Genomic DNA, 14,620 nt, shown 5'->3' with positions numbered 1-14,620 from the left:
GGGCAATTCTACACACCAGGCCATTCAGTCAGTCGATCATGAAATAATTTCAGTTTTGAAGAGCATGGGCTCAGAGTTAGACTGCCTTCATTCCAAGCAGTTAGAAGCTTTACCACTCAGTTCCGTGATTTATTTCATAAGTAACCCATCTACCTTTCTTTACTCACCTGTGAAACAAGATCTGTTACAGTGAAAACCTCATAGGGTGTTACAAGGATTAAGTTAATCAATGTTTACAGCACACAATAAGTGCATACAAAGATAAATGTTAATTTTATCATTACAAGATATCATTACAAGAAGTCTTTAAAATGTGAATTCTCATGCAAAAAAATAACAAAATCCTTTTGTTAACTCTAATTTGCTAACTGAAGCCAAAAAATGCTTAGATACAAATGTAAAAAAGATTCTTCTGTTTCTCAGATTCCTCCCTGACTTACCTGATTTGTGGATTCTCAGCATGAAGAAGAATGGGGAAATTACTGAAAATGCAGTTTTTCAAAAGCTAATAAATTTTACACTTTTTCATTTATTTAACAGAGATTTATGTGGTATACAGCACAGAGCTTCAATTGAGTAGGGATGAGACACAGAATTACAAACAAAATGAGTATAAGTGAGATAGCCAGCAAAGTTCTACTTCACCCAGTAAAACTAAATGAGAGGAGAGACAAGACAGAGGATGAGAGAGAGAGAAAGAAGACATCCTATTTGTATAATCAGAGAGCACACACCCATCCTGCTCCACGGAATCAAATGTTGAATGAATGGTAAAGTTTTTCATTGACAGGGCTAGGGGTGAGAGAAAGGTCTTGTTCAGGAGACCACACAAGGAAATGTGTGCTTCAATGGAAAGTCTGAGAGAGAACCTTGCAAAAATTCCTTTCTCCCTAAAGGCTCTTCCAACAGTTTCTCATACTCACTCCCAAGCCTTAATTGGAACCCAGAGACTTCCCAGACCTCAGGAATGTGCAGCCCTCCCAAACAATGGCTGTTGACATGCCTGCACTCCAAATGCCTCCAAAAGCCTCCATAGGGCTTGTTTCCCTCCCTGCTCCTACTCACCACTTCCAAATCCTTACAACTCGCCCTAAAAAAAAAAATCCTACTCCCCCAAAGCTCAAGCTTTTCATGGCATCATACTCTTCATCTTTGTTGGCCTCTCTGCCAACTGCCTGGCCACTCAACTGCTCTGGAGCCCTGGCTCAGGGAGGGCTTACTCTGGCTTCAGCCAACCACTCCTGAGATTACCCACTAGAGCCTGTCAGCACCAGCCTCTCTCCTTCTAACCTGCTCAGAACTCCCAATTTTCATTAGCTCATCAGCACCTCCAGTTCACGGCCCCATTACTATCCATCCTCCTTCTGTTTATTTTCATGTTTCTTTATCCCACAGAAATTACATTGTCTTTCAACAACACTCTGGCCAATACCCTCAACTCTTTTATCTTCTCTCCATGGCAGAACAGTGGCCCTGGAAGAACCCAACTCTATGTGCTCAGTATGCCTACGTCTGCACAGCCCAGCGCTGTTAGACAAATACCCAAGAATGAGTGGATTGGTAACTTCCGAAATCCACTTTAATTAATCACAAACTGACCCTGAACACTAACCTGAAATCCTGTTTGCCTGGCTCACCTGCCCTTCTGGCTTTTCAACCTAGCTCAGTCTCCATGCACTTCAAACCCCCGAACCTGCACCTCCAATCTCTCTACTTCACCTGACCCTCATGCCTACTTCCCCAGGCACATAAAGTCTTCAGATGGGAATTCCTTCAACATGCCTGTGCTAAGTCAGGCGAGTCCACCCCAGCACCCTCCTTTCCTATCTGACTTCATAAATGAGGTGTTTCTCTCCCCATCCAAACCAATCCTTTCAGCCTTTCATTTGGACCCCACCCCTCTCATTCCTATAGCATTAACCATTCTTTTCCTTTGTGTATCCAGCTTCCACCATAGAGCTTGAGCTGCCATCAAGTTTCACCTGCTCCTAGACCACACTTCCCTCTAGTTGGTGAGTTCTATCTCACCTTTCTTCACAACGTTATCAGTATTGTTACTTTTGACATCTTTCTTTTTTAAAGATATAATTGACAACATTACTTTCAGGTGCACAACACAGGATTTGTTATTTGTACATACTGCAAAATGATCATGAGTCTAGCTAACATTAATCACACAGTTGCAATTTTTTCCTTGTGATGAGAACTTTTAAGATTTACTCTTAGCAACTTTGAAATTTACAACACACTATTATTAACAATCACCATGTTGTATGTCCTGTCCTCATCATTTTTAACTAAAATTTATATATTTGACCACTTTCCCTCATTTTATCCACTCCCAACCGCTGCCTCTAGAACCACCTGTTCTATCCATGAGTTTGGTGGTTTTTTAGATTCCACCTGTGAGATTATATTGTCATACTTTGTCTTTCAATGACTTATTTCACTTGGTAAACTGCTGCCAAGGGCCATCTATGTTGTCACAAATGGCAAGATCTCATTTTCTTATGACTAATATTCCATTGTGTATACATATCACAGCTTCTTTATCCATTCATTCATCAAGAGACAGTTTATTTCTGTCTTGGAAGTAACATTGCAATGAATGTGGGGATATAATACAGCTTTCTGAGTTAGAGTTTTCATTTCTTTTAAATAAATATGAAGAAAAGCAATTACTGGATCATATGGTAGTTCTAATTTCTTGAGGAACCTCCATACCATTTTCCACAGTGGCTTCCATCAACTTATGTTCCCACCAACAGAGCACAAAGGGTTCCCTTTTCTCCACATTGTTACTAACACTAGCTCTTATCTTTCAATAATAGCCATTCTAACAAGTGTGAGGTAAACAGCTCATTCCAGTTTTGATTTACATTCTCCTGATGATTACCTTGGCCATCTGCAGGTCTTTGGAAAAAAATGTCTATTCAGGTCCTCCGTTTTTAGTTGGATTAGTTTGGGTTTCTTTTGGCTATTGAGTTGTATGAGTTCTTCATATATATTTTGGATATGACACCCTTATTAGATACATAATTTGCAAATATTTTCTCTCATTTCATAGTCTTTTCATTTTGCTGTTTTCCTGTGCAGATTTTTGGTTTGATATAGTCTCAGTTGTTTGTATTTGCTTGTTACTTTTGCTTTTAGTGTGAAACCCAAAAATAGATCACTGCCAAGACCAATCATCCAGGACATTTCCACCTATGTTTTCTCCTAGGAGATTCATGCTTTTAATGTATTGTTGAATTTGGTTTGCTAATATTTTGTTGAGAAATTTTGCATGTTCCTCAGGGATATTGGCCTGTAATTTTCTTTTCCTATGGCAACTTTGTCTGATTTTGATATCGGGGTAATAATGACCTTGTAAACTGAGTTTGGAAGTGTTCTTACCTTTGGAAGAATCTGAGAAGGATAGGTATTAATTCTTCTTTGAATGTTTGTTAGCATTCATCAGTAAAGCCAACTGGTCTTGGACTTCTGTTTGTGGATTACCGATTCAAATTCTTAATAGTGACTGTTCTGTTCACATTTTCTATTTCTTCATGATTCAGTTTTGGTAGGTTGTAGGTTTCCAGGAACTTGTGCATTTATTCTGGGTTATCCAATTTGTTGGCACATAATTGTTTATAGTGCCTCTGATCCCATGGTATCCATTGTAACATCTCCTCTTTCTCGTTTTATATATTTGAGTCTTTTTGCGCTTATGTGATTCTTGCTAAAGGTCTGTCAAGTTTATCTTTTCAAAGAATCATCTTTTAGTGTCGTCTTTTCTATTGTCTTTTTAGTCTCTATTTCATTTATTTCTGCTCTCATCTGTTATTCTTTTCCTTTTACTAACCTTTGGCTTTGTTTTCTACTTCCTCAATTGAGATTTTTCTCATTTATCCAAGTAGGCCTGCACTGCTATGAACTTCCCTCTTCTAGTTTGCTGTATCCTGTAAGTTTTGGTATGCTCTGATTGTATTTCCATATTTATTTGTCTCGGGTATTATTTCTCCTTTGATTTCTTTGGCCCTTGTTTAGTAGCATGTTGTTTAATGTCCACATGTTTGTGAATTTCCCAGTTTTTTGTTGTTGTTTTTTTCCCCAGTTTTCTTTTTGGAACTTATTTCTAGTTTGTTTTGTTTTTACCACTGTGGCAAAAAAGATGCTTGACATTTCAATCTGCTTAAATTTATTAAGATTTGTTTTGTGACCCGCTGTATGATGTAACCTGGCGAATGTCCTTCCTACGTACACTTGAGATGTGTAGTCTGATGCTTTTAGATGAAATGTTTTACTACATCTATTAAATCCATCTGGTCTCTCATGTTAAGACCAATGTTTCCCTTATTGTAGGAGGGATTTTCTATTTTATTTTTTTGTCTGGATGATCTGTCCATTGACATTAAAGTCCTCTACTCTTCCTGTCTTGTTACCTATTTCTTTTAGGTCAATATGTATTAATTGCCCCAACATTGAGTTCATATTTACTAGTGTTATATCATCTTCCTGTATTGACCCCCTTATCATTATATATTGACTTTTTTGTCTCTTATTACAGTCTATTATGACCACAGCTTCTGGTTTCCATGTGCATGGAATATTTTTTCCATCCTTTCATTTCAATCGTGAATGTTTGTACAAACTGAAGTGAATCTCTTGTAAGCCATATATAGATAGGTCTCATTCGGGACACCTGAGTTGCTCAATTAAGTGTCTACCTTTGGCTCAGGTCATGATCTCAGGGTCTTAGGGTAAAGCCCTGGGTTGGGCTCCCTGCTCAGCAGGGAGACTGTTCTCCCTCTCCCTCTGTGCTCTCTGTTTTTTCAAATAAACTTAAAAATATATATATGTCTTGTTTATTTATTTATTTATTTATTTATTTATTTATTTATTTATTTATTTTATTTATTTATTCATGAGAGACACAGAGAGAGAGAGAAAGGCAGAGACATAGGCAGAGGGAGAAGCAGGCTCCTCATAGGGAGCCTGATGTGGGACTTGATCCCAGATCTGGGATCATACCCTGAGCTGAAGGCAGACACCCAATCACTGAGCCACCCAGGCATCCCTAGGGCTTTTTTTTTTTTTTAAATCCATTTGGCCACTCTAGATCTTCTTTTTGGAGAATTAGTACATTTACATTTAAATTTAAGTTGTTTTATGTAACTTTCATTAATTAAAGTAATTAATGATAATTGATTTCCAGCTGTTTTTTAATTTCTTTGTTCCTTTCTTCTTCTCTTGCCCTCTTAATTTGTGAGCTGATGGTTTTCTAGAGCATATTCTTACATCCCTCTCTCTTTTGTGAATCTACATAGTTTTTTGCATTGCGCTCACCATGAACATACATAAAACAACTTAAACTTATAACAATCTATTTAAGTTGATAGCAACGTAAGTTTGAATGCTTTCTAAAACTATTATTTTTAATCCTCCATCCTACATTTTACGTCTTTTGATGTTCACAATTTACATCTTTTTATCCTATGTATCAATTAACAAAATTTTGCATTTATGGTTCTTTTTACTACTTTTATCTTTTAACCTTCATACTAGGACATAAGTGATTAACCTACACCCCCCCCACAACATTAATCTGACAGATTGTGGGTACACCTCAGTATGCTATCTCTGCTCTGTGTCCTGGGATGGGCACTAAGAACTATTTCTCCACTTGCAAGAGTTCAGCAGACTCACATGTGCAAACCCCATGGTTACCAAAGCCAGGAGTTCAAAAGGGTCTCCTGGATGGCAGACACAAAAATCAGGGTGCAGCATCAGTGCACAAGCTCCCTCCTCAGGAGATTCCAGGGACCCAGAATGAGGCAGAAGTAAAGTACCAAGATGGTGCCCATTGGCCTCTGTCCCCAGACAGCACTTCAGCCAAACAAGAGGCCAGCTCTGCCAATAGACTCCTTTTTCAGAACAACCTGGGGTGTGTCTCAGTCTTCTGTGTGTGCTGGGCCCTGGGTGGAGCCAATTAAGAACTCTTTCTCCCCTTATTACAGGCCTACGGGACTTGTGAGTGTAAGCACCTCTGGCCACCAGTCAGGCCATCTAGAGGTATCCCAAAGGTGGCGGTCACAAAAATCAGGGTGCCAGATGAGTGTATATATTCTATTCTGGGAGAAAATGGTGGCTTGGAGCAAGGGAGAGGGTAAGGATGGCATCTGCCAGCCTCCATCTTGGAAAGCATTTCAGTGGGCCCTCGGGTGTGTGTTTCAGAAGCCTGACCCTCAGAGTTAGGACAAATAGGCTTCTTTCACTGAACTGGGAACTTTTTAGTCTCCCACCTGTCTGTGTTCTAGGCTCTGGGGTGGCAAGTCTGCGTGAGCCCTTAAGAACTGTTTCTCAGTTCAGTATAGCCTTGTAGGTCTCATAGATTAAAGCCCTGGGTTTCAAAGCTAGCTGTTTTGGGAGCTCATCTTACAGGCATAGATCTTAAAAGTTCAGGGGACCAATGTAGGGGTTCTAACTCTTTGCTCCTCAGGGAGATCAGGATTCTGAGTTTCCTCCTGAATGTGGATTGCTACACTGTGGGTAGGGTTTACAGTGAGATTGTGTCTTGGCCTCTCCTAACCATTTTGACACAGCTTTTTTCTTTATTCACCCAATGTGTAGGAGTTGATCAGCCAATTTTGGGATGTTTTCTAGAGGAAACGGCCACATATGTAGCTGTAGATTTGGTGTGTCTGTGGGAAAAGGTAAATTCAGAATCTTTCTACATTACATCACCATCTTCAACCAGGACCTACCCCCATTTCTGATATAATTTTTTCCTTTAGCTTTGGTGATACCCCACACCCATCCTCTTGCTCATCATTCTCTCTAGCCTGATTCTGACCAACCCATGTGTCTACTGCAGCCATCGTCCTTTGGACCAGAGCTGCTACATTCTTTGGCTCACTTCATACACTTTCCTTAGGCAATCTCACCCATGGCCATGCCTTAAGTTTCCACTCATATAGTTATTCCAAATGCATCATCTCAGCCCTGGCTTCTCTGAGCTCCAGACACATAGAGTCAACTGCTTCTATGACATCCCCACTAGAATGGACCAAAGGTAGTTCAAATTCAACATGCCCCAAAGTGAACCCTGATCCGTCCCCAGACCCCACAAATCCTGACCTTTCTTCAGGGCCTTGTATCTCAGAGAATAGCATCACTATTCATTATATCAAACAAACCAGAAACCTAACTATCATCTTTGACACCACTTCTCTCACCAACTCATCATCCTAATCGATAATCCTGCCTTCAGAATATCCAAAGCCTCTTAACTGAGCTCCTTATCAATTCTTGTTCCCCTCCAATCTATTCCTTAGTCTGCAGCCAGAGTGATCTCTGCAAAGCAAAAATCTGATCGTGTTAACTCTGTGCAAAACCTTTCTGTGGTTTTTATCTTCATAGTATAATGCCCTGCATCCTTAACAAAGCCAAAAAGTCATTGCTTTGCCTGGCTCTTGTATTCCTATCCAGTCTTGTATTTCTGAGCCCTCTTTACTGAGGAAAATAACAGAAGGACCAGAGTACTTTTATTTTTCACTTTGCTGGAAAGGAAGCTTAGTCAGCCCTACAAATTGCTGTAAGGTCCAGGTACTCCCTCTGTTTTAATCTGTCAGATAAAACATCCTTGCTCAATGTACACCAGTAGTTCTTAGGCTCCTTCTGAAAATCAAACATACTCATATTCAGACAGAGACTGATTAGTAGGCAATTGCACATACATCTGAAAACAACAACTTAAAGGGCAGGCAGAGGAATAAAGATTCATGAAATAGACAAAAAAGATCAGCTAGATAAGTAGAAAGAAAGCCAAGACAGTAGTCTCCTCAAAAGTCAAGAGAAAAGGAAGTGGTCAAACGAAGAAAATTTTGGAAACTAGTCCAGTAAAGAAAGATTATGTACAAATTAATTCTTTTTACAAGGAATTAACCATGTGGAGGTGTTTGGTGACACTGCAGTCTTCTGGTAGAATGAAGAAGTCAAACCCACCCAAGCAGGGAACAAGAAGGAAGTGGAGGGGAAGGCTGAGGCAACTCTTTCAAGAGGCCTGATCTCATCATGTGAAAAGGGAGCATTGGCCCAACAATGCTTCTGGGTCATTTTAAGACAGGTGAGCCGTAAGCCTGCAGCACATTAATGCACAGACAGAAGAGAGCTATTAAAAAAGAAGATGAGAGAGATGACATATGGACCTCACATTCCTGAAGGTGTAGCAGAAAAGGAGCTCCAGACGTGAGGCAAGTATTAAAATGGGGCCAGGGAGCTGCAAGTTAGATGTTTGCATTTGGTTACTTCTATTTTTAATTTTCATTTTCTATAAAGTAGGAAGCATAATCAGGTAGTAGAAGGCTTATGGTTAAACTGTGACAGTGTAAAGAGATGCTGTGAGGAATGACAGGGAAAGTTAAAAGGAGACATAAAAGGGCACCAGGCAGTGCCCCTTGTCCCACTGATGCTGGAGACTGTGACTCAGGAAAAAGAAGGAACCCACGTGATTGTGAAAGTTTTCTGCAAAAAGGCTCAGCAGTATGAGGGTGAATGCAGAGAACACTGACAATCACGCTGATTAGAGTTGAAGTTTTGTCAACTCAGGAGCAGAGAAGTGGAAGAGTTAAGGACATCACTAACAGACTGACTGCTGGAGGGAGAAGGGGGCCATGGGTGGAGACGAAAGGGCAACCCTCATAAAAGTGAGGAAAGAAAAGAGCTGGATAAAAAAGGAAACATGGTTAAAAAAAACTCTTTTACATCCTGTTAATGGTGCATTTGGGACCAGTGGAAGGAAGAAGACAATGAAGGCACACAGAGGAGGAATCGGTGCCGTGGCAGACAAGGGCACCAACAAGGTCACAGCGCAGCCAGGAGGCTCTGAGGCCCTCAGGGGAGGCCGGCCCAACTTCTTGGTCCTCCCATCATGCAAACCCCGAAAGACAGGGAGGGTGTGTGGGAAAGAGTGATGTCAACTCTAAGTTGGTCCAAAAATGTCAGACATTCTTGGTGTGGCAGTGGTATCACTGCTGCTGTTTTTACCACGATGACCAATACTTAGGTTTTGTTCCCTTTAAGAGAGACATGCTCTGTATCTGAAGATATCACCAACTTATGACTAATGAAATCAGTGAAGTCCCAATAATATGGAAGTAGACTAGTATTTCAACATAGTTCACTTGTTTTCTTAATTTAATGCTATGAAAACTACTTTCCATCTCCACGAAAGAAAACTTGGCATGCCTGGATAGTAATCTTGATAGATGTCTTCTGTTTCCTCTGACTTCAAGGGTACAGAAAACGTTCTAAATGTTTTATGTTTCAAGGTTTCTTTTTCTGCTATTTTAGCTGGTTCACTTTCCGATGGTATGACAGCTTCATACTCTTGCTCTTCGTATTTTAGAAGTCTAATATGACAAAGAAAATAAGATACTATGGTTAACATTCTCTAGAACTTAAAGTTTAAATCTTTATACTCTACAATAAAATATCTATCCCTTCAAGCAATTTTTTGAAAGACAATTTAAAAAGCAGATCTGGGGGCACCTGGGTGACTCAGTCAGTTAAACGACCAACTCTTGATCTCAGTTCAGGTCTTGATCTCAGGGTGATGAGTTCAAGCCCCACCGCGGGCTCCACGCTGGGGGTGGAGCCTACTTAAAAATTTTTTTAATTTATAAATAAGTAACATAAAAAGCCGATCTGAAACATGGAGAGTCTAGTTAAATGCAAAAGAGATCTGATAATATTACTGAAATGTTAATGCTAGAAAGAATTTAAGAATCCTCATCTAACTTAAAAGATAAAGAAATGTTACCTAATTAGCAGCTGAGTGAGGTCAGAATACATTTTTTTGAAACTCAATACTCCTATATTACTCTTCTTTATAAAACCACCACCATCACCAACCCTTATCAAGACTAAAACCAAAATCTTCTCATAATACATTACCCAACTATTTGTAAATGTTAGAAAACCTTTTCATTACAACAGAATCCAAAACCAATGCCTGAAGCTAACTAATGTCACAGACCATATTATTATAAGATGGAGGAAATTCAGCACTTGTAGATCCTCACATGCTGCTCAGTGGGCACAACTACCTATTGATATATTGCACAAAAATACTTAATCACATGAATAAGAAGGCAAACTTTCTCTTCAAAGAGACAGCATGACTTCACACTTGCTCATGGGTCTTTATTCTTAAATTCTCCTCCCTTGAGCACTCAAGAGTCCCTTGGTTTATAAACACCTTGAACAGTTTCCTCTTCATTAAAATGTCTAATCCATATCTTTTGTTGTTGATTTTTTTATACTGAATTATATACCTTTTCTTAACAATGTTTAGGAGTTCTTTTCACACTTTATATAGTAATCTGTTGTTATTTCATATGTGCTGAAAATGTCTTCTGGTTTGGACTCACCTTCTCACTTTATGAAGTCTTCGTTCTTCCCTTTAATATAACTATCTTTGCATCTACAATTTCTGTTTATTCTTCAGAAACCTGTCCTTACTCCAATCTTGACAAAATTCTCTTACTTTTTCCTAATAGTTTTAAAGTTTTGCCTTTCACAATTCATCCTTGAGTTCGGGGTGTGATGTGGGGGGCAAATCCAATTCTCCCCACTCCCACCCCGTAAGGTAATGCAATTGTCACTGCACATTACTGAACATCCCCATCCTTTCTTTCCCTGACCTGTAACACCAAGTCTGCATCACTCCAAATGTATACAATTATCCACCCCTGGTTCTTTGTCTATCCTTGTTTTTCTATCACACTGCTTTTTTTTTTTAAGATTTTATTTATTCATGAGAGACACACGGGGCGGGGGGCAGAGAGACACAGGCAGAGGGAGAAGCAGGCTCCATGCTGGGAGCCTGACTTGGGACTCGATCCCAGGTCTCCAGGATCACCCCTGGGCTGAAGGCGGCACTAAACCACTGAGCCACCTGGGCTGCCCTATCACACTGCTTTAATTGCTTAAAGTTGTCATAGCTGTAGGTTCACACCTCAGATTTTTTCTTAAAGAGGGCTTACATATCCTTGGCCTTTTCATTTTCCATGTAAATTCTGTTGCATTCTCAATTAAATTTTGTAGTTTTCTCCACAAAAGTCAAACACATAAATTTAAAAATGATTTTTCCTAGGTACTGGATTTTTCATTACTATTACACAAATGGTAGTTATAACTAAAATTAAATTTTCAATCTATTGTTGGACTATAGGAATGAAATTCGCTTACACTGATTTTAATCTAGCAGCCTTGCGAAATGAAATTCACTTATTAATTATAAAACTTCATAAATTCTTCCATACTTTTTTAGACATCAATCATCTATAACTGATTACGATTTGTTTCTTTTTCAAACCTTCCAGTTTTCATTTCATCTTTTTGTCTTATTGCCTTATGACCTTTAATAGGATGTCACATGTAAGTGGCAATCGCAAGTATCCTTATCACTTTTCTCAATTTAAGAGGGATATTTTTAAGACTTGTTAAAATATTTGCTTCAGGTTTTTTGATAAATGCCCTATTCATATAGTCTGCCACGGGTTTTTATCATTAAGAGACAATGCATTTTATCAAATGCTTTTCTTCCTTTAATCTATTAATAGTTCTTGGTATTGATGCACTTTCTAATGTTGAACCAACCTTGCATTTTCCAGATAGGCTACTCAATTTGATCTTGGTATATCATCCATTTGTATATGCAAATGTAACCTGTAGGTTAATATCTTATTTAGGGTTTTCTGCTTCTAAGGTTGTGAATGAAACTAACTTAGAAGATTGTATAAACTAACTGACTGGTGGCACAATCAGTGCCACTCTTGGTTTTGGCTCAGGTTGTGATCTCAGGGTCATGAGATCAAGCCCTACCTTGGGCTCTAGACTCAGCATAGAGTCTGCTTAAATCTCTCTGCCCCTACCCCCATGTACATGCATACATACCCTCTCTCTTTCAAATAAATTATCTTACATGTATATATAAAAGATTGTACAAGCAATCGTAGCTCAATTTAGGGACTATTTTTTCTGTTCTGTGGAAGAAGTTGTATAAGATTGTAATTATCCATTTATTGAACTTCTGTTAGAACTTATAAACCTAGTAGAAACTCAAAATCTCTGGAAATCTGCCTAAGCCTCGGTATGTGTGGTCTGTGGAGAAGGGGTAGGTGGGGAGGCAGTCATGATTCAGAATTACAAATTCAACAGTTTCAGTGGATAAAAAAGAACAAAATCTTGCCATTTGCAATGATGTGGATGGAACTTGAGAGTACTGTGCTAAGCAAAATAAGTCAGTCAGAGAAAAATACTGTATGATTTCACTATGTGGAATTTGAAAAAAAAACACAAATGAGTAGAGGGGAACAAAAGAGAGGCATATCAAGAAACAAGACTCAACTCTAGAGAATACACTAATGGTATCAGAGGGGAGGATGAGGAGGGATGGTGAAAACAGGTGATGGGGATTAAGGAGTACAACTGCCCTGATGAACTTTGGGTGTTATTCGGATACTGAATTGTTGCATCATACACCTAGAACTACTATAACACTAAATGTTAACTAATTAGAACTTAAATAAAAAATTTTAAAAGTTCACCTTGCCTATTACTTATTGAGCCTGTTTGTTCATACTTTTCTTAAAACTTTTACATTTTGTTTCAGACTAATTGCCATACTTAATTTTCTCATCCTTAAAAAAAAAATTGAGGGAAAGAGAAAGAGCATGAGTGGGAAAGAGCAGGAGCAGTGAGGAGGGGCAGAGGGAGAGGGACAAGCAGGCCCCTACTCTCCCCTGCAACCTGGCAGACTGACTCAGGGCTCCATCCCAGGATTCCAGGATCATGATCTGAGCCAAAATCAGATGCTTAACCAACTGAGCCACTCAGGTGTCCCAATTTTCTCATCTTTTTAAAATTTTTTTTTTTTATTTATTTATGATAGGAACACAGTGAGAGAGAGAGGCAGAGACACAGGCAGAGGGAGAAGCAGGCTCCATGCACCGGGAGCCCGACGTGGGACTCGATCCCGGATCTCCAGGATCGCGCCCCGGGCCAAAGGCAGGCGCCAAACCGCTGCGCCACCCAGGGATCCCAATTTTCTCATCTTTTTAACTGTAAATAGTTCTGTGCTGATGTATTTCCCATTTCCCACCTCCTTGGTGATGGTTATAGAGCCACTGCCCGGCACCACTCCGCTCCCCTTGCATTTGTGTTTTAGGAGGCAGTATATAAAGTGAACACATGCTAAGTGGTGTTTCCTAAAGCTGTGCAAAGTCACTTGTGACTTTCTTTTTCCTGGTTGATTCTGTCAAAGGTCTGCCAATTTGACTGACAGCTGTTGCTCTCCCTGATTTTCTCTATCTTTGATTTCTATTAACAAAATTTCTGATACTATTTATCTCCTTCCCTCAATTTGTTTTTTGGTTTATTCTGTTCAATATTTTCCCCTTACTACAATGGATTGTTAGGTCATGAATTTTACAGCCTATCTTGTTTGCTAATGTAAGTTGTAGGATAAATTTCTCTCTATGCAGCTGAATCAGCTACACCACACCACTTAAATGTGACAGGGTTAGTGGGGCAGGTTCAGCTCCTTCCTTCTTTGTTTCTTGCTTTTCTATTATTAGTTCTATACGGTTTCCTCCTTTCATCAGAGGGAGTCACTCAGAAAAGTATCTGTTTTCAGACATTATATTTCATTTCCAAATGTAGAGTGGTTTTCTAGTTAACCTCTTGTAACTGATGTCTACTGTGATAAAGGAGTATATGATCTATTGAGATGCTTTGAGAATTTGCTCAAAGGAGTTTTATGTTCCACAAAGGTGAAGTCTTGTAATTGTTCCCTATGACCCAGAAGAGAATATGGAGGCACCGTTTTACTTTTCATCTGTTGGTATCCTTTTGCTTTCCAATATGTTTCCATACATGCATTTAATCCAGTTTGACATTTAAAATACACACACACACACCCAAGTTTAGCCCATTAGCATTTGTTGTGATTATAGGCATTTTGGAATTTATATATATCATCTTATTTTTTTGTCTATGTATCCCTTTTCTTATCTTTACTTTCTATCTCTACCTTTTCCTTTTTTCTTCTGGAGAACTTCCTCAACTTTATCTTTCACCTATTCTCTCAATCTCCATTTCTGCTATTATATAATTTCTAAAAGCTATTTTTCCCCAAACGTTCCCTAATTTTTTTAGGATTTTATTTATTCACTCATGAGAGACTGAGAGGCAGAGACACAGGCAGAGGGAGAAGCAGGCTCCCCGTGGGCAGCCTGATGTGGGACTCGATCCCGAGATCACCACCTGAACCAAAGGCAGACAATCACTGAGCCACCCAGGTGCCTTATTTTTTATTCTCCTAATGTTATTTCTTCTGTCTCCTGACCACCTAGGATAGGCTTGAGCTGGGTGCTACTGAACTTTTCTTCTCCCTACACTGTATATTTTCTCCAGGCTTCTGTGATTTAGTTTCTGTCAAATGATCCATTCATATTTAAGAATCATCAATGAGATAGCAATGAGACCATTCTTCATGCACTGGTGGAATCTGTCAACTGGTAGGTTTCACTGTGGGATAATCTGAGGCTTGTTGTTTTCCAATTGGCCTTATCTA

General features: G+C 39.3%; 1 protein-coding gene across 1 annotated transcript in view; it reads right to left on the bottom strand.

Moving 5' to 3' along the window:
- The window catches only part of DNAH14 (dynein axonemal heavy chain 14), a 317,326-nt gene that overhangs the window by 288,288 nt on the left and 14,418 nt on the right, over window positions 1-14,620 (bottom strand). The window contains 1 exon segment of the mRNA XM_072733718.1: window positions 9,255-9,392. Within this exon segment, the coding sequence (XP_072589819.1) occupies window positions 9,255-9,392 (138 nt within the window).

Source organism: Vulpes vulpes, chromosome 13 (genome assembly GCF_048418805.1).
Source record: "Vulpes vulpes isolate BD-2025 chromosome 13, VulVul3, whole genome shotgun sequence".
Classification (NCBI taxonomy): domain Eukaryota; kingdom Metazoa; phylum Chordata; class Mammalia; order Carnivora; family Canidae; genus Vulpes; species Vulpes vulpes.
The sequence above is the reverse complement of the archived record's forward strand: the minus strand, read 5'-3'. Positions and strand labels throughout refer to the sequence as shown.